At 47.5% G+C, this 17,739-nt stretch overlaps 2 protein-coding genes across 4 annotated transcripts in view; one reads left to right on the top strand and one right to left on the bottom strand.

Moving 5' to 3' along the window:
* BTK (Bruton tyrosine kinase) overlaps positions 1-17,739 on the bottom strand; it is a 39,460-nt gene that overhangs the window by 16,756 nt on the left and 4,965 nt on the right. For 2 of the 3 annotated variants that reach the window (XM_081179438.1, XM_081179437.1), the window contains 5 exons: positions 11,116-11,319; positions 8,963-9,061; positions 7,505-7,564; positions 5,396-5,477; positions 3,251-3,379 (listed from right to left, as the gene is read on the bottom strand). In XM_081179438.1, the coding sequence (XP_081035564.1) occupies positions 3,251-3,379; positions 5,396-5,477; positions 7,505-7,564; positions 8,963-9,061; positions 11,116-11,256 (511 nt within the window). In that variant the 5' untranslated portion in view covers positions 11,257-11,319. The remainder of the gene's footprint in view (positions 1-3,250; positions 3,380-5,395; positions 5,478-7,504; positions 7,565-8,962; positions 9,062-11,115; positions 11,320-17,739) is intronic. The other variant, XM_081179436.1, reaches the window with a different exon arrangement.
* Positions 15,579-17,739, top strand: part of LOC308578874 (uncharacterized protein) — a 39,254-nt gene continuing 37,093 nt past the window's right edge. The window contains exon 1 of the mRNA XM_081179501.1: positions 15,579-17,456. Within this exon, the coding sequence (XP_081035627.1) occupies positions 16,348-17,091 (744 nt within the window). The 5' untranslated portion in view covers positions 15,579-16,347 and the 3' untranslated portion in view covers positions 17,092-17,456. The remainder of the gene's footprint in view (positions 17,457-17,739) is intronic.

Below are 17,739 nucleotides of genomic sequence, written 5' to 3'. Positions count from 1 at the left end.
TCTACATGTTTGCTTCAATCTGATTTATGGTTATTCTGTGGCAAATTGGACCGAAGCTTTGTTTAATTCTACCATCTTTGTTTTAAAAATAATTTTTTAAAAAATGTCAGAAATAAGAGAAGTTGCTTTACAAATTTTTTATGCTTTAAATGTAATTCTTGCCTCACCCCAGTCAAGCTAGTAAAAATCTATCATTTGCCTGATAATAAGTGTTGGAAATGTAAAGAAACTGAAGGTACTTTCTATCACCTTTGGTGGACATGCCCGAAGATTAAGGCTTTCTGGGAAATGATATACAATGAAATGAAAAAGATACTTAAATGTACCTTCCCTAAAAAACCAGAGGCCTTTCTCTTGGGCATTGTCGGCCAATTGGTGTCAAAGAAGGACAGAACTTTCTTTATGTATGCTACAACAGCAGCAAGAATACTCATCGCAAAGTATTGGAAGACACAAGATTTACCCACCCTGGAAGAATGGCAGATGAAAGTGATGGACTATATGACATTAGCTGAGATGACTGGCAGAATCCGCGATCAGGGAAAGGAGACGGCGGAAGAAGAATGGAAGAAATTCAAAATCTATCTTAAGGACTATTATAAACTTGATGAATGTTAGAATGTCGAGGTTTGAGTAAGAAAGGGTTACAGCGATACAAGACTAGATTGAAGGAAAGATTAAGAGGACAGAGGATTGACAGATATATTTAGAGTTGCTAAAAACTTTTGGACATTGGGATGCAGAAAGGGGAGGTATGGGGAAGTCTGAGAAACACGGTTTATGAAAAAAAAGGTTATGAAATTATACGTGTTTGTATGTCTTTTTATATGTTTGTATTGTCTTAAAAAAATTTGTAAAACCAATAAAAAATTTTATAAAAAAAAAAATTAAATGTAATTCTTGCCTCTAAAGGTGGAATTTATGCCTTAATTCATTCTCATTGTTGTATGTATATAACTGATCAATCGACCAATATCTCCGCTACTATTGATTATATGGAACAAATGATAACCCATAATCCTTTGAATCCACCTGAAGGTTTTGATCCATGGGATTGGTTATTTTCTTGGTTGCCTAATGGATAATGGTTAAGAAATTTATTATTGATTGTAATTGCATGTATTGTTGGTTTTATTATGGTGTGCTGTTGTATTCAATGCTTGCTTTCTTTGATTTCCCAATATATTGCATGGTGGTTTCGACCACGGCCCACCACAGGGATTACAAGGGGAATTTATGTTGCAAAATATAAACGCTTAGGTAATGGGAATGCGATTCTGATTAAGGGTCCCTCTTATAATATAAACAAGAAAAGAGGGCATGTGGGAAAATGGTTTGCACATAAAAACATGAACAAAAGCTTTTTGTTATTGCAGAGTGATTTTGCAGCACGAGATATTGCTAAGAGCATGATGAGCACGTGAACACCTCATGCTAGACTAAATGATTGGCTCACGTAGCATAGGACTCTCTTTGCCTGCGGGCAGGGGCAAGGTTGCATTCCTTTTGATTGTTACTTTGTTGAGTACGAAACAGAACAAACGCTGTGCTGGAGGAGAGAGGATGATTTATTTTTACTGCACACAATAAACATTGCATGGCTGAAGCCAAAGCTTTTTCTTCAAGTCATCTTGGTGTGAGACTGATTATTTCGGATGTCGAGCAGTTTCTCGACAAATAATAATTTTTCATGCACTATTTCCAAAAATCAGCATGAAATAGGATGGAATGGAACTATAAAAGAGTGCCGGCGAAAATAAGACAGGACAGACTGAGGATGTTCTGTCTGTCCCAAAGATGGGGAATCTTTTCAGTCTGGCAGGCCATATATTTATTTCCCCACCCCATGAAACAACTCAATCACCTGATGCTTGGAGACTGGTAGGTGGGCAGTCCAATCATCTGATTGACATTTGGCGTGGTTTAGGAGAAAAGGCTTCACAGTCTAAATTGCACCCCCTGGTGGGCTGAGACTGAACTGCAGGCTGGAGGTCCTCAACCCCTGGCAAATCCCTATTCACAAGCGAAGAGTGCCTTCCTCAGACTCACACACGGCACTCTTTGAAAGTAGTGAACTACTATAGCAGGGCAGGGGAGAGCACTCAAGCTGAAAGGGTTACAAGGCCTTGTTTTGTTAGGGAGGTTGCTCTTGAGAGCAAGTGAGAAAAGTTCTCTACTGACAACTGCCACCAGCCTGAGCTGAACAGCCTTCCAGGTCTCCAAATGTTCTGAAGCAACCAGCTGGGGCTTATGGGAGTTGTGGCCCAAACATCTGGAAGGAGAAGGCTGGAATAGGTTTAGAGGCTAATCAGGCAAAGTGGACAAGGAAGGAAGTTTTCTATGCTCATATCACATACCAGAGGTGATTCAGAGGTAACACACCTCTGATTACTAGAGACTATGTTGTTACTATCATTGTTGTTCATCATCACCGTCGTCGCCAACGTCATGCCACAAGCAAGGCATGATGGGCGGCAACAACTTCCTGCTAGCTCAGCAGTGAAGCATCTGCCTGCAGAACTCAAGTTCAACCCTCAGGCTGGTGGCTGCTCTAAGATTTAGACCTCAGGAGAGCCTTGGTGAATCAGGCCAAAGATCCACCTAGTCCAGCACTCCACTCTCACAGCAGCCCATCAAGTAGGGCTGGGAAAGACTACTGCCGAAACCCTGTCAGCTGCTGCCAGTCAGTGTGGACTGCACTGAGGTAGATGGAGCAAGAGGCAACTTCCTATGCTACCGTCTACTCCACTCAGGATCTGTTGGAGGCTAGGTGGATCTTTGGTCAAATGACCCAGAACTCTTCTGTTATTAATCTGATTATCTGTTTTCAGGAATGCTTTAGACCCCCACCAGATGATTAGGAGCACCTGCATTTCAAGCCAGCTTTCTGGTTCTATGCCCTGAAACTAGGCCAAATATGCCGAACTACACATGACAAAGCAGGCATAAGTATCTTAAATATGTGTCTGCCCCAGTCACAAATAAAGCAGAGGTGAGATGGAGGTTTCTATTATTTCAATCAGGACTGGAGAACCTGTGCCTGCCCCCCCCAAAAAAACCAAGGTTGTGGACTCCAGCTCCCATCAGCCCCAGCCAGAATGTTTAGTGGTCAGGAATGAGGGGGGTTGTAGTACAAATATCTGGAGTGCAACAGGTTCCTCCTCCTGGCTTTAAGCAAAGATGAAGTGTACTAACATATACAAACCACAAGGAAAGATAAGCTTAAAAAAAAGCCGAAGTGAATTCTTACTTCTACTCTTGCCTCCCAGAATCTGGCAGCCCATGGCCATTTTAGCTGTCTGAGAGCAGCAGAGGTATTGTCCGTCAGTCCAGAAGCAGGGATGATATTTCTGCACCAGGTTGGCGTTGTAGCAGATCACTGCAGCAGGAAGGAAGGGTTACTATAGTTTCTGATCTTGTTTGATTGATGGTAAACAGTTTCAGAAAACAAAACAAAAAACCAGGGTATTGAAACTCGGTTTGAAGTTGGTTCAATATCTTGGCTTTCTCCAGAGCTGCTAGCCATAGTTTCCCAATTCGGATGAAACAGGAAACAACTGTCAACGAGAACTTCCTGGCTTGTTTGCCAGCTTAGTTGAAGGAGGAAGTGAAGGGCTTGCATGTGTGGGCAAAAAAAAGGGGGGTACATTCACATCACACTTTAGTAAACCGATATATGATGATTCAAATGCGGCCAATCAGGTTAAAAAGAAGCAAGCAATGTTAATCTCAAATGGTCCATTTGCTTAATCTTGGCCTGAAGAGGAAGAGTCTTATGGCACATTAAAAACATGCACCCATCCCTGGCACGGCCTGATACTCATCGCCAATCCCCACCACTCACCTCTCTGCCCCTTTGTAAGATTATTTTGGGGGGCATCAGGATAGTGCTGGGCGAGTCCTAGAGGGAATTTTTGTCAGGGCACCCTCAATCTTTGTGCCAACCCTGGTCAAAGCTTTACCACCTACCTAACCTATAAAGGGGACTCGGGTGGTGCTGTGGGTTAAACCACAGAGCCTAGGACTTGCCGATCAGAAGGTCGGCAGTTCGAATCCCCGTGACGGGGTGAGCTCCCATTGCTCGGTCCCTGCTCCTGCCAACCTAGCAGTTCAAAAGCACGTCAAGGTGCAAGTAGATAAATAGGTACTGCTCAAGCGGGAAGGTAAACGGCATTTCCATGCACTACTCTGGTTTGCCAGAAGTGGCTTAGTCATGCTGGCCACGTGACCCGGAAGCCGTACGCCAGCTCCCTCGGCCAATAAAGCGAGGTGAGCACTGCAACCTCAGAGTCGGTCACGACTGGACCTAATGGTCAGGGGTTCTCGGTAGTGGTGCCCACTCTGTGGAACACCCTCCCATCAGATGTCAAAGAAACAAACAACTATTAGACTTTTAGAAGACATCCAAAGGCAGCCTTGTTTAGGGAAGCTTTTAATACTGGATGAATCATTGTATTTTAATATTCTGCTGGAAACCGCCCAGAGTGGCTGGGGAAACCCAGCCAGATGGGCGGGGTATAAATAATATATTATTATTATTATTATTATTATTATTATTATTATTATTATTATTATTATTATTATTATTATTATTATTATTATCAGTGGCCTTACTGTGTAAAAAGCTTGACATGTTGATATATATCTGGTGAGACAAATTTTTTAAAGGTAAGACTGCCAAGGTTGTTGGAGAAAGGAATCTGTTGTTTTTTGCGTTATAAAGGCACCCCAGAACGAGGAACCTGTGTGAACCTTCGTTAAATAAGATTATTGGAAGGAAGCATGCAATAATGACTTTACTTGTAATCAGGTTGTCATCCATGCAACGAACAATTTCTTCCTAGGCTACTGCTCCTCTAGATGACCTGTTTATTAAACATTCATCCAGATTTGCTTCCACATAGCATATACAGAGGTTAGACTATGTCTGGTCTATATAGCGAAGGGTTTCCCAAACTTGTGTCTCCAGCTGTTTTTGGACTACAACTTCCATCATCCCTAGCTAGCAGGACCAGTGGTCAGGGATGATGGGAATTGTAGTCCAGAAACAGCTTGAAACCCTGTTACAGGCCACTCATTCTGATTTGTCTGCAGGGAAGTTATACAACAGTAAGCATTCATCTGGAATTCATCCTGATTTGCTTACAGGGCATTTATATGCCTTCTTGTTAATATTCATTCTTCTCACACTTTTCAGGGTGCTTCGCCATCACTTTCCTAAGAGCAAAAAGTCAGCTGTGTGTGTCTGCTTTTAAGTGGCTTTGTTGCAAAAGGGCAGCGGATTGCTTTAATTCATTTCAAGTGTGCAAATCTAATTTTCCACCTGAATCCTTCCTGCAAAATATTGTTCCTATTTAAAATATCTAGATTTTAACTACTAGAGAGAGAGACTTACCATTTTTCAACTGGTGAATCCAGCGGCTCCTCAACTCCTCTGTTGGAGAGAAGACATAGAGGGGTCCTTCATCATACACCACCTAGTGGGACAGAGTCAGAGCAGCACAGATGAGAGCCACAAACACATTGTACACAGACAATAGTGTCATATCAAGATGGGAGTCTGAGGCAGATGTCCAAGAGACCAATAAGGGCAGGAGATTCTTAAATGTACCATGGCTGGTTTACTGCTTATTGAAAGAAGGGATGGGAGAAAGAAATAGGATTTTATGCGAACGTAAAGAGAAATGATGTGATTCATGCTTGGTAAACCAATAGGATAACTGAAACGCAATTGTCCTTTGAAAGTTGCATCCTTCCGAAATTTTTGATGGAGTTATCCAACCAAACAATGCATACAAAAAAAGCATTCATAAGGGGAAAGTACACACATACTGTCATGAAAATAAGATACAAAAATGCATTTTTGCGCACGCACACACAAAAGTATTTTAATCAAAATTTCAGTCAAAAACGTATCTTAGGAGGAATTCTCACTGAAAATATTCGAAAGGATTTTTTAAAATGCAAATTGCTGTGGCAACATGGAGAATTGGATTTAAAACCAGGTAAATGAGAAACAGAGAAACCGAAACTGACAGTACTGGACTACAAAGACCAATGGTCTGAAAGTCTGTATGCACACACCACACATTTAAAGCATTTGACTCCCCCCACAAAAAAAAAAAAAAAATCCTAAGGATTGTGGTTTACCCCTTACAGAACTAGTTCCCCAAACCCTTGGCAAACTATAGTTCCCAGGACTCTTGGGCTGTGTTCTTTAAATATATGGTGTGTGTGCAGTTTTAGCCAGGGGAAGAGGAGCATAAGACGATGACGTTTAAGCTTCAGGGTCCCAATTCCTGGAGGGGCCCCAGAAGTGACTTTGGTTCACATTGCTTTAAATTTTTTGGTCCACTAGACCCAATTTGAGTGGCATGACTCAACCTATTCATTTTTTGTTGTACAGTCATACCTTGGGTTAAATATGCTTCGAGTTGAGCGCGTTCGAGTTGCGCTCCTCGGCAGCCCAGAAGTAACGGAGCGCATTACTTCCGGGTTTCGCCGCATGCGCATGCGCAGACGCTCATAATGATGTCACGCGCATGCGTAGAAGTGGCAAAAAGCGACGCGTGCATGAGCAGACACGCCGTCGCTAGTTACGTTTACCTCTAGATGCGAACGGGGCTCCAGAACGGATCCCGTTCGCATCTAGAGGTACCACTGTATATATTTCAACATTCCTAAGCTTGACCATCAGTAGCACAGATGTTGTACAGGTGTGGTGATCTGTCGTGGAACAACCCCATTGAAGAAGATAACAGCAGTTATCCAGACCTCGCTGCTGGTTGTGAAGGAGCGCCTTGCGACAGTTCAACATTCAGGGCCCCAGAAATGTAGGTCCGTCACTGTAAGACTATTAAGTCCAGAGTAAGGTAAAAGTAAAGGGACCCCTGACCATTAGGTCCAGTCGTGGCCGACTCTGGGGTTGCGGCGCTCATCTCGCTTTATTGGCCGAGGGACCCGGCATACAGTTTCCGGGTCATGTGGCCAGCATGACAAAGCTGCTTCTGGCGAACCAGAGCACGGAAATGCCGTTTACCTTTCCGCCGGAGTGGTACCTATTTATCTACTTGCACTTTGATGTGCTTTTGAACTACTAGGTTGGCAGGAGCAGGGACCGAGCAACGGGAGCTCACCTCATCGCGGGGATTCGAACCGCCGACCTTCTGATTGGCAAGTCCTAGGCTCAGTGGTTTAACCCACAGCGCCACCCACGTCCCTTAAGTCCAGAGTTGCCCTGTTTAAAGGCATTTTGAGCTGAAACCATCCTGCCAACAAATTCTTTCGCCTTTTTTTTTTTTTTGTATAAATGTACCTGATAATGTTTTAGCTGTACCTGTGGCTTGACCATGGGGCAGGATGGTGGAGGACTAAAGCAACAGATTCTAGGAGTCATTAAGGGCAATAGAGTAAGAGACAAAACAGGTACAGACACATTCTCTTGAGTCTGGAACATGTGACCCAACTGTCTATTATGGGGTGGCTAACAGGAAAAGCAGCTCACCTGGAAAGGATAGGGGAACCTCTCTATGATGTCTGTCTCGCTTAGATCTTCTCCTTTTCTCTGTGTGCATGTGAAATAGATGGGAGATTAGTACATTAGAAATGTTTCCCCTACACACCAAAACTCATGCCCAGGAAACTGTGGGCAGGTGAAAGTGGGTGTTGCTTAAATTTTAAGGTCTCAAATATAGAAAATAAATATTCATAAATGCACACATATCTAAATATATGAACCATGTGTCTTAAATAGTACAGGAGAACAATCCTAAAGCCATTTTAACTCTCCCAATGACCTCAAATACTCCTCTGCAGCAAGGGAGGCAAATGGGGAAAGCCTTCCCATTGTCTTTTTGCTTGTAAATCCTGTCTTAAGGGCACATATGTGTATGAATAGGGTGAGCCTGTGGCCTGGATTCAGGAACTAAAGTATCAACCATCACAAAAGAATGGCCAGGCTGCCCAGGTAATGCAGTCAGTGACCATTATCAGGTATCCTAGCAAACAGGATTTCTGCTGTAGACCGCCTCAGCTGCTGTAGACTACCTCCTTCTGTGATGTACGCCTGATGTTTTAGGGGGTGGTCTGCGTGTGGTGAGTGGGGACCCTGTTGCAACAGTTCCTTGAATAAAGATCAGGTTTACTAGCTGCTTTGCTTCTCAATATACTCTGGTTGGCCTCTGTTATTTTCTCCTACCGATAGGGAACCCACTTAAGGACTCTATATGTGCTCTGGAATACCCCATAAAGGAAAAGGAGCAGGTATTTTTTTCTTATAACAGGGGGCAAAGCAACAAATATATATTTTACCTTTGTAAAGTAGGCTAGCTTCTCCACACACCTTCCAATCTCTGCCCTCCATTCACACAATCAAGAGGAATTATCAGAGTCCAAGGATGCATTCCGTCCAGGGCCAGGGAGGGAATCAGGGGAGTGTTCCAATTGGCCCCTATACCTGAGGTTCCTCATGCAGGTCTAACACTGAAGGGCCGTGAGAAGGATCTTTCCCAGCCCTACCTGGAGACTCCAGGGGTCAAACCTGGGACCTTCTGCATGCAAAGCAGATGCTCTGCTCACTCAGCTATGCTCCTACACTGAACCTCACAAGCAGCTAGTACCACTGATACATTTGGAACTCCAGGACTTCGCCCTGACAGCCCCCAGACCCATGAAAGACTCCTTCAAGGGGAATCCCAAAATGCAGGTATCTGTGTTGGTCCATTATTCTGTGGCCTCCCTTGTGGGTATGGATCTGGACCCTCCACTGACCACAAGGGAACATGTCACAGCTGGTTTAGGGCACTGTCCCTGGATGGCAATTTGATGTAACTGTGGAGCACTGAAAAACAATGTGGCATTCCCCCCCAAAGGGAATGCATGTATATGTTTAGCAGGAGAATCTTGTGGCTGCTGAGAGCAGGAACATCCTGTCTGAAATGAAGGCACATTAGTGTTTCATTACCGGGATTCGCCGTTCTGGTGGAGGATTGTTCTCTGGAGCCACAGTCTCCACACAGGTGATCTTCTCAATGTCCACAGAGCCTTTCTTACTTCCTCGGCGCTGCAAAGGAGAAAACAGGAATGCTTTAAGACAGTCCAGCTTTGAGCCAGCACTACTTGCACAGCTAGTGGCTTAGGCTGGGTCTAGACACACACACAAAAAGTTTCAGGAAAATGCATTGTAAAGCTCATAATGAGAAATCACCTACAGGTGGTACCTAACACCAAGAAAACTAGCGCTAATACACCCAGGAACCTCACCAAATGCTGGAGAGGGTGCACCTCCACAGGCACATACCTACACATGTGGTGGGAGTGCCCCAAAATCCAACTATTCTGGACAACAGCCATACGAGAAATATGTAAAATAACTAAGCAAGTATTAGAAATCACCCCAGAATTGGCCCTACTAAACATCTTCCAAGACAATAATGCCCATTTACACCACAAAGAACTCATAACCCACCTACTTCCAGCAGCCAGAAACACCATAACCAGACACTGGAGAGACCTGTCGGGAGTAAGCATGGACCAATGGTACCAAATAGTATGGGAAACAGCCTTACTAGAAAAATTAACCAATAAACTGAAACTGACACGGGGACAAACAGAAGAAGACACCTTTCCCCCGGTATGGCTCCCCTTTATCACATACACAGCCCAACAAGACAATGTCAATAATCCACCAACAGCATACAAATCAATACGGCTAACCTGATCCAAAACACCCACCCACCCCACTCACACACGAAAACAAAGATCACCACAGCCAATAACAAACAAACAACCACACCCTAGGCCTAGGCCAACCCCAACCTCTCTCACTACCAAAAGAACACAAGTAAACAGCAGAGAACCTGCACAAGCAACGCTGACACCAAACCCTACATATAGAAAGTAATATAGAAACATTGCCACCCGACCCCACTCATCTTCCCCCCCCCTCCACCCCTCTCCCCCTTTTCTTCCTAATGTCTCAACAAATGAAACTGATTTGTAAAAATGTTACATGGAAAAAATACGAGAGAGACACATTACACATACTTCTGTAAATCAAGAAAATCTTTAATAAAAATACATTAAAAAATAATAATAATAATGAGAAATCACATTGCCGAGGATTGAACTCCACAGCACCATGTGGTGTCACAGTGTTATAACACATTTAAAATGCTTTTTTTTTTTTACTAATGTAGCTGAGTCCCTAGGATCAAAACATGAGTCCTTCTGTATCCATCAAAAGAATCACACCCACATACCATACATTAAAGCACTATTATGCCACTTTAACAAGACATGGCTTCCCCCAAAGGATCCTGGGGACTGTAGTCTGTTAAAGACACTGAAGGTTGTTAAGAGACCTTACCCCCCCCCCCAATCAAGCTACAATCCCGGGGATCCTTAACAAGTCAAGGTTCCCAGGGCTGTCAAAATGGTTTAAGAGCACTTTGCATGTAACCGTGTGGATGTGACACTACTCACCCAGTTCAACGGGCCTTAGATCGCAATGTAAACCCCACAGCTGTGTTTGCTGCACAGACAAAAACCGCCTTCCTGATGTAGATCTCCTTTGCAAGATCAAGGTGTTTTGTGTGTCTTCAGAGAGTTAGTGTGGGCACCCCACCACATTGTTATTTAATTCTTAACATCCTTGATCATTATCTGGGACTGAGAGAAATCAGAGTCCAACAACAGGCTCCCCATACCTAGTTGAGCATGTCAGACTTGGACAGTAGAACTCCAGCTTCAAATCCCCACTCAGCCACAAAGTTCACTAGGTGATCATGGGCCATTCACCATCCCTCAGCATAACCGATGCACATTTCCCAAGGCTGGTCCCTTGGGCACCTGAGACAGAAAATCCTACACATACATTTCCCTGTCCCTGTCAGTAAAAATACAGTAACAATAAATTAAATAACTAAACACTTGCTGCCCTTTCATGGCATCTACAATCAGCAGCTTTAGGGTGGCTAGGTTGCTGCATCTTTAGTGACAACTTCCTGCTGGAAGTCCCTCTTTAATGCAACTATTAAAGGCGCAAAAGCCATGTACTCTTTTGCACCTAGCTACCTCACTTCTATCACAGCCAGCTGTCTCTTCTCTGTCACTCACCCCACGCTCAAAGTCGTACTCATAGTAGGAAAGCTTGCTCTCAGTCAGCAGGAAGAGCCGTTTCTTGAAGTTGAGAGGGGATGTCTTCTTCTTCTGCTGAGAGCGTTTTAGAAAGATGCCCTCCAGGATAACATTCGACATGGCTCACGTCGCCTTCTCCTCCTCCTCCTCCTCCCCTTCCACGGTGGATTTGCTGGACTTCCGCTAATCAACAAAAAGGGACAGCTGCAATCATCATCATAATACAGACTAGGAAGGAAGCCCTGATTAACAGACTTCTGTGTAAACATGCTTATATTGCACTATTAATGACCCAAAGCTAACTAATTCTCTTTCTTATTAAATCAAAATACATTCAGGGTGCGCAAAATGTATTCAAGATGCACAAACCCAGACCATCTTCAGAAGTCCTTCTCTGGTTGCCCCAGCCAAGTGAGATACTAGGGAAAGGGCTTTTTCAGTGGTGGCCCCCTGACGGTGGAATGTTCTCCCTACAAGGTTGCTGGGTGCCTTTTGGGGATCATTTCAGTGCCATGTAAACAAAGGAACTTAGGAACTTAGGAAGTGGCCTTATACCAAGATACGCCATTGGTCCACCTAGCTCTGTATTGTCTATACTAGGGTTACCAGACGTCCCTGGTTCCTGGGGACAGTCCCCGGATTTGCAATCTGTCCCTGGAATGTCCCGAGGTTTGCAAATCTGTCCCGGGAAATGTGGCAGCAGCAGCCTCAGCAGCCCAGAGCCAGCCTGGTAGCGCAGTTGGCTCTGGCTGGCTGCGGGCTGTTGATTGCCGCTGCCGCCACCACTGCCAAAGGGGAACCGGGGACGTCCGGCAGTACAGATCTCCTGCTCCCTTCCACCTTTGTTTTGATTGATGGGGGAGGCTTGGGAGTTGCGGGTGGGCGGCCGCTGCCTAGGAGGGGTGCAAGGCGCACGGTTTCTCTGCCGGGCAAGGTGCAAAGCCCTTCTTTCGCACCCTGTGAAACATAAAAGCAGCGGGTTTTTTAAAACTGGGCAAGGGCCGCCCGCCCGCCCATGACTCCCAAGACTCCCCTGATCTCCTGCCCCCTTCCCCCTTTGTTCTGACAGATTGGGGGAGGCTCAGGAGCCGCAGGCGGGCAGCCATTGCCCAGTTTTTTAAAAACTCTGCGCATTTATGTTTCACAGGGTGAGAAAGAAGGGCTTTGCACCTTTATACATTATGCATGTGTGTTTGGACCCAAGGTCTTTTGCCTTACCATCCCCACTACTGACTCCCTGTTGCTACTCAGCTTTAAAAAATAAAAAAGAGCCCCTGGATTCATTGAAAAAAATCTGGTAACCATAGTCTATACTGACTGTCAGCAGCCCTCCAGGACTTCAAACATGGTTCTCTCCCAGCCCTAAATGAAGATGCCATGAACATGAGACAGTCTGCCAGCAAGACAGATGTTCTGCTATTAAGCTATAGTCATTCCTTGTCAGCTTTGATGGACTGCAGCTTGACAGGGTCTCTTTTAACGGAAGATGCCAAGGGCTGAACAGGGGTGTCTTTTGCATCCAAAAAGGATCCTCTCCCCCAATATATGCCACAGGGTTCAATTTTTCCATGATGCAGAATTTTGATATTCAAAATAATAGGTGTTAATGACTTCCATGATCTCTTTTGCCATGTGTGCAATCGATGCTGAGAGCTGACTTTGGGTTCTGACATTCTCTGTAAGATTATGAAAAGTTCCGTCATGTTCTGGTGTTCCTAAAAATATGCCTGGCCAAAGTTGCCATGGGAGCTACTCCCATGTGCAGTTGGAGATGGATCCAATTCCATGCAACAGAGAACACCAGCTGCTTGGAAGTAGCCCTTCACGCATCATGGCTTCACTTGTGCCTCTACCGCCGTTTGTGCCAGCCTCTGAATCATGGGACTCCTACCTCGCTCGGTTCGATTGCTACCTCCAATCCAACAGCAGTATCAAATGAACGGAAGCGGGGCCTATTCCTCAGCCTCTGTGGGCCTGAGGTGTTTGAGACGGCCCGAGCATTGGTTGCGCCTGAAGCAGTCCAGGCAACACCATGGGACACGATCCAAGAGAAGCTCCGCAACCACTACGCACCAAAGCCGTCCAAGATTGCTGCCCGCCATGCGTTTTACCACCGGAACCAGGCAGAGGGGGAGTCAATCAGCAACTACACCACTGCCCTCAGACAGGCTGCAATGCACTGCGAGTTCCGAGACTTAGACGATGCCCTGATGAATCGAATCGTCTGCAGGGTCCGGGACATCCATCTGCAACGGCGTCTCCTCGCCAAGCCAGACCTCACGCTACAGAAAGCCATTGAGGAGGCTGTGGCCTCAGAAACTGCTGAACGCTCCGCCCAGGATATCCGCAAGTCCAGCAGCCCGCGTCTTGCTAGGAAGCCAGTTCCAGTGCATCATGAAGAGGCCAGCAGTGATGAGGCATCTTCCAGTGAAGACGATGACGTGCACCAGACAAAGCGGGAGCGCAGGAAGTTCCAAAAGAAGTCCAAGGGCCAACCGGAATGTGCCAGCTGCGGAGGCAACCATTCCCGTGCCAAGTGTCGATTCAGAGACGCCATCTGTAGGAAGTGTTCCAGAAGGGGCCACATTGCTAGGGTCTGCCGATCGGCTCCGTCTGACACCCCCCCTTCACCGACTCACAAGTCCAAGTCTTCACTCCAGTCTGCCAAGGAAAGCTGTTTCGCTCTCACCAACTGCCGCTGCCCGTCTGGAACCACGACTGGCCAAACCGACTCACCTACGCGACGCAAGCTGAACGTTACAGTGCTCATTGAAGGAGCTCCATGTGACATGGAGAGCGACACCGGGTCTGCCCTGTCCATCGTGTCTTGGAACACCATCAAAAGACTGGTACCCAGAGTGTCCAAAAGGCAACTCGACTCTCACCGCGTACACCTGAGAGACTACCAGGCAAACGACATTCCTGTGGTAGGCGTTGGCCGGTTCCGGATCGCCTTCAAGGATTTTTCGGGCCTGCTCCGGTTGGTGGTGGTCGAAGGTCAGCGGCGAAGCCTCCTAGGGCTAGACTGGTTTGATGCCCTCGGCCTGGAAGTCACCGGCATCAACTGCATCTCTAACGCAGAGACTGAGGGTCTGGTCAAAGACTTTGCCGAGGTTTTTGACGGTACTTTGGGGCAATATACAGGTACGCCCATCTCCTTTAGCCTTGATCCACAAGTCGCCCCCATCAAGCTAAAGCCACGCCGGGTTCCCTTTGCTCTCAAGGCTAAGGTGGACGAACAACTGGACAAGCTGATCGCCCAAGGAGTTTTGGAGCCGGTTGACCACACCAAGTGAGAAACCCCCATCGTCACGCCTGTCAAGCCAGACTGGTCAGTGAGAATCTGCGCTGACTACAAGTGCACGATCAACAAGGCATTTCAGCAGCACGCTTATCCGGTTCCTGTTGTCCAACACCTGCTGCATTCCCTGGGTGAGGGTAAGGTCTTCGCTAAGCTGGACCTTGCCCAAGCCTATCAACAACTGCCCATCAATGATGCCACTGCTGAAGCCCAGACGATCGTCACCCACCGGGGGGCATTCCGTTGCCGCCGGTTGCAGTTCGGGGTGAGTGTGGCTCCTGGCATCTTCCAAAGCCTTATGGAGCGTCTCCTGCAAGGGCTTCCGGGCGTGGTACCATATTTTGATGACGTCTTGGTGTCCGCAGACTCACACCAGCAGCTGTTCGAGCGCCTCCGTGCTGTGCTGACCAGCTTCCAAGAGGCCGGGCTCAAGGTAAAGAGGGAGAAGTGCCAGATCACCATTCCACAGGTAGAGTTCCTGGGCTATCTTATCGACGCCTCCGGCCTTCACCCGACCACATCCAAGATCCGCGCTATCCAGCAGGCCCCCATCCCAAAGAACAAGACGTAGTTGCAGGCGTTCCTGGGGCTGCTGAACTTTTATAACATGTTCCTACCCCACAAAGCCACAGTGGCTGAGCCTCTTCACTGACTCCTCAGCACAAAGACGCCTTGGTCCTGGGGTCATCGGGAGACGGCGGCCTTCAACGCGGTCAAGGCTCTCCTTTCATCGGACCGTGTGCTGGTACAGTACAGTGAATCCAGGCCTCTGGTCCTTGCCTGCGACGCCTCACCTTTTGGCATCGGCACTGTCCTTAGTCACCGTTTTCCAGACGGAAGAGAAGCACCGCTCGCCTACTTTTCCAGGACGCTATCTCCGATGGAACGGAATTACAGCCAGCTCGACAAGGAGGCACTGGCACTTGTGGCTGGAGTGAAGAGGTTCCATGAATACCTCTATGGCAGGACTTTTGACCTCGTCACTGACCACAAGCCGCTCCTGGGCCTCCTCACCGGTGATCGTCCAACTCCACCGGTCCTCTCGCCACGCATGCTGCAATGGACTGTTTTCCTGGCTGCCTACAACTACCGGCTCATCCATCGCCCGGGGAAATCGATAAGCCATGCCAACGCCCTCAGCCGTTGCCCTCTTCCAGCGTTTGTGGAAGACCTGGCTCCAGCTTCATCGCACCTCCTGATTGAGGATCTTCCGGCAGCGCCTGTATCGGCTGCCACTGTGGCCTCCGCATCTGCCCAGGATCGCACCATCAGCCGTGTGCTCAACTGGGTGTGGAGGGGGTGGCCACAAGGGTCTTTTGCATCGGAGTTCCAGCCCTTCGCAACCAGACAACATGAACTCTCGGCTCATCGCAGCTGTCTGCTGTGGGGAGACCGCGTCGTGATTCCCCAAAGACTCCGTCAACGCGTCCTGGAGGCTCTGCACGTTGGCCACCCGGGAATTGTCAAAATGAAGGCGTTGGCTCGGTGTTACGTCTGGTGGACTAACATGGACGATGCCATCACTGCCTGGGTGTCCGCCTGTCAAGCGTGCCAAGAATTGAGGCCTGCACCACCGGCAGCTAAGGGACACACCTGGGAGACGCCAAAGACACCCTGGTCGAGGGTGCACATCGATCTGGCTGGCCCCTTTCACGGCCGGACCTTTATGGTAGTGGTGGACGCCTATTCCAAATGGCTGGAGGTGGCCCTGATGCCCTCCACCACTACCGAGGCCGTCATCCGGGTGCTGTGAGGCCTGTTTGTGACGCATGGGTGTCCTGATGTCCTTGTCTCCGACAACAGACCGCAGTTCACGTCAGGCACTTTTGAGCGGTATCTTTTGGGACTGGGCATCCGCCATGCCCTAACGGCACCCTTTTCATCCATCCAGCAACGGGCAAGCGGAGAGAATGGTGCGCTCGGCAAAAGAGGCACTGGTGCGCCTGGACCGGGGAGACTGGCACGAGCGGGTCGCCGAATACTTGTTCGTGCAACACATCACCCCTCATGCGGCCACAGGGCGGAGTCCTGATGAACTGCTTATGGGCCACCGCCTCAGGTCACCGCTCGACCGGCTGCACCCGGACTTTGCTGTGGCCGAACCCCCAGGCTGTGCCAACGCGCCACGGTCATTTGTTCCAGGAAACCAGGTCTTTGCCTGGAACTATGTGGGGGACATTCCTTTGGTGCCAGCCACAGTAGTGGGAGTCACTGGACCTCGCTCGTACCAGGTGGCACTCAAAGACGGACGCTTGTGGCACTGGCATATAGACCAGCTTAGGCGCAGGGTTGGGGACTTGGACACTATCGTGGTGCCCCCAACTGCGCTTGTGGCTCCAGAAGAGACACTTACAGATGGCGAGGCTCCACCTACACCTCCCTCGCAAACTGCCAGCGTGGAGCCGAACCAAGCCTTTTCAGAGGGTCTGCCAGACTTACCACAGACTCAGACCACTCCACTTGCGGAGGCTCCACCCACAGCAGCGAATCCAGAGGATTTGGTTTCAACGCCACCTAGGGTCGCACCACAGCCTCAGGAAGAATTGTGTGGCCCCCCGGACTTGGCTACCAGTCCCCGGTGGTCTGGCAGAGTTTCCAAGCGCCCAACTTATTTAAAGGACTATGTTGTTGGACAGGTATCACTGTTGGTCTAAGTATGGGAAATGTAACCGATATGCTTTTGTGCCTAATTGAACCATTACGTGTAGTGCTGTATATAAGGAAACCATTACGATTGTAACTAACGCCTTATCTCGGTGGGGAGGAGTGTTATGTACTGAAGTTCTCACCCTGGGCCAGCAGGGGGATACTGTAGATAGTTTTCACTCAGGTCCACGTCAGTTATTTTAGGCGGGAAACCCTGGGTTGTTGTTGCTACAATGTTGACAGCCAGATGCCTATAAAAGCAGGCCGGCTGAGCTGTTTGCTGTTCAGTTCTGTTCCAGCTTACAAAATAAAGAGCTGCTTTGGAGAAATCACTGTGTCGTCTGCCATGTCTACCCACTATTCAACAGAAGCAGTATCTATCTTATGCATCTAACGTCTTGATAAGCCTTCTCATCTGCACAGATTGTGGGGCTTTCAGATAAGATGAGGCCCCATCTGTATTCTGTATTCTGCTCTGTATTCTTGTTTGTTTTCCCCATTGAAGGAACCTTTGTGTTTCACCTAAGGATGGAGATCTGAGTGTAACAGCTTGATTTTATATTTTCACAAGGATGATGAACCATTGTATGTCTGTCTTGGGAAACAGTCCCACTGAAACCTACAAAATAGCAAAATATACCAAGTGTAGAGAAAAT

This window comes from Podarcis bocagei (genome assembly GCF_964188305.1).
Source record: "Podarcis bocagei genome assembly, chromosome: Z".
NCBI lineage: Eukaryota > Metazoa > Chordata > Lepidosauria > Squamata > Lacertidae > Podarcis > Podarcis bocagei.
This window is presented reverse-complemented; position numbering and strand designations above follow the sequence as displayed.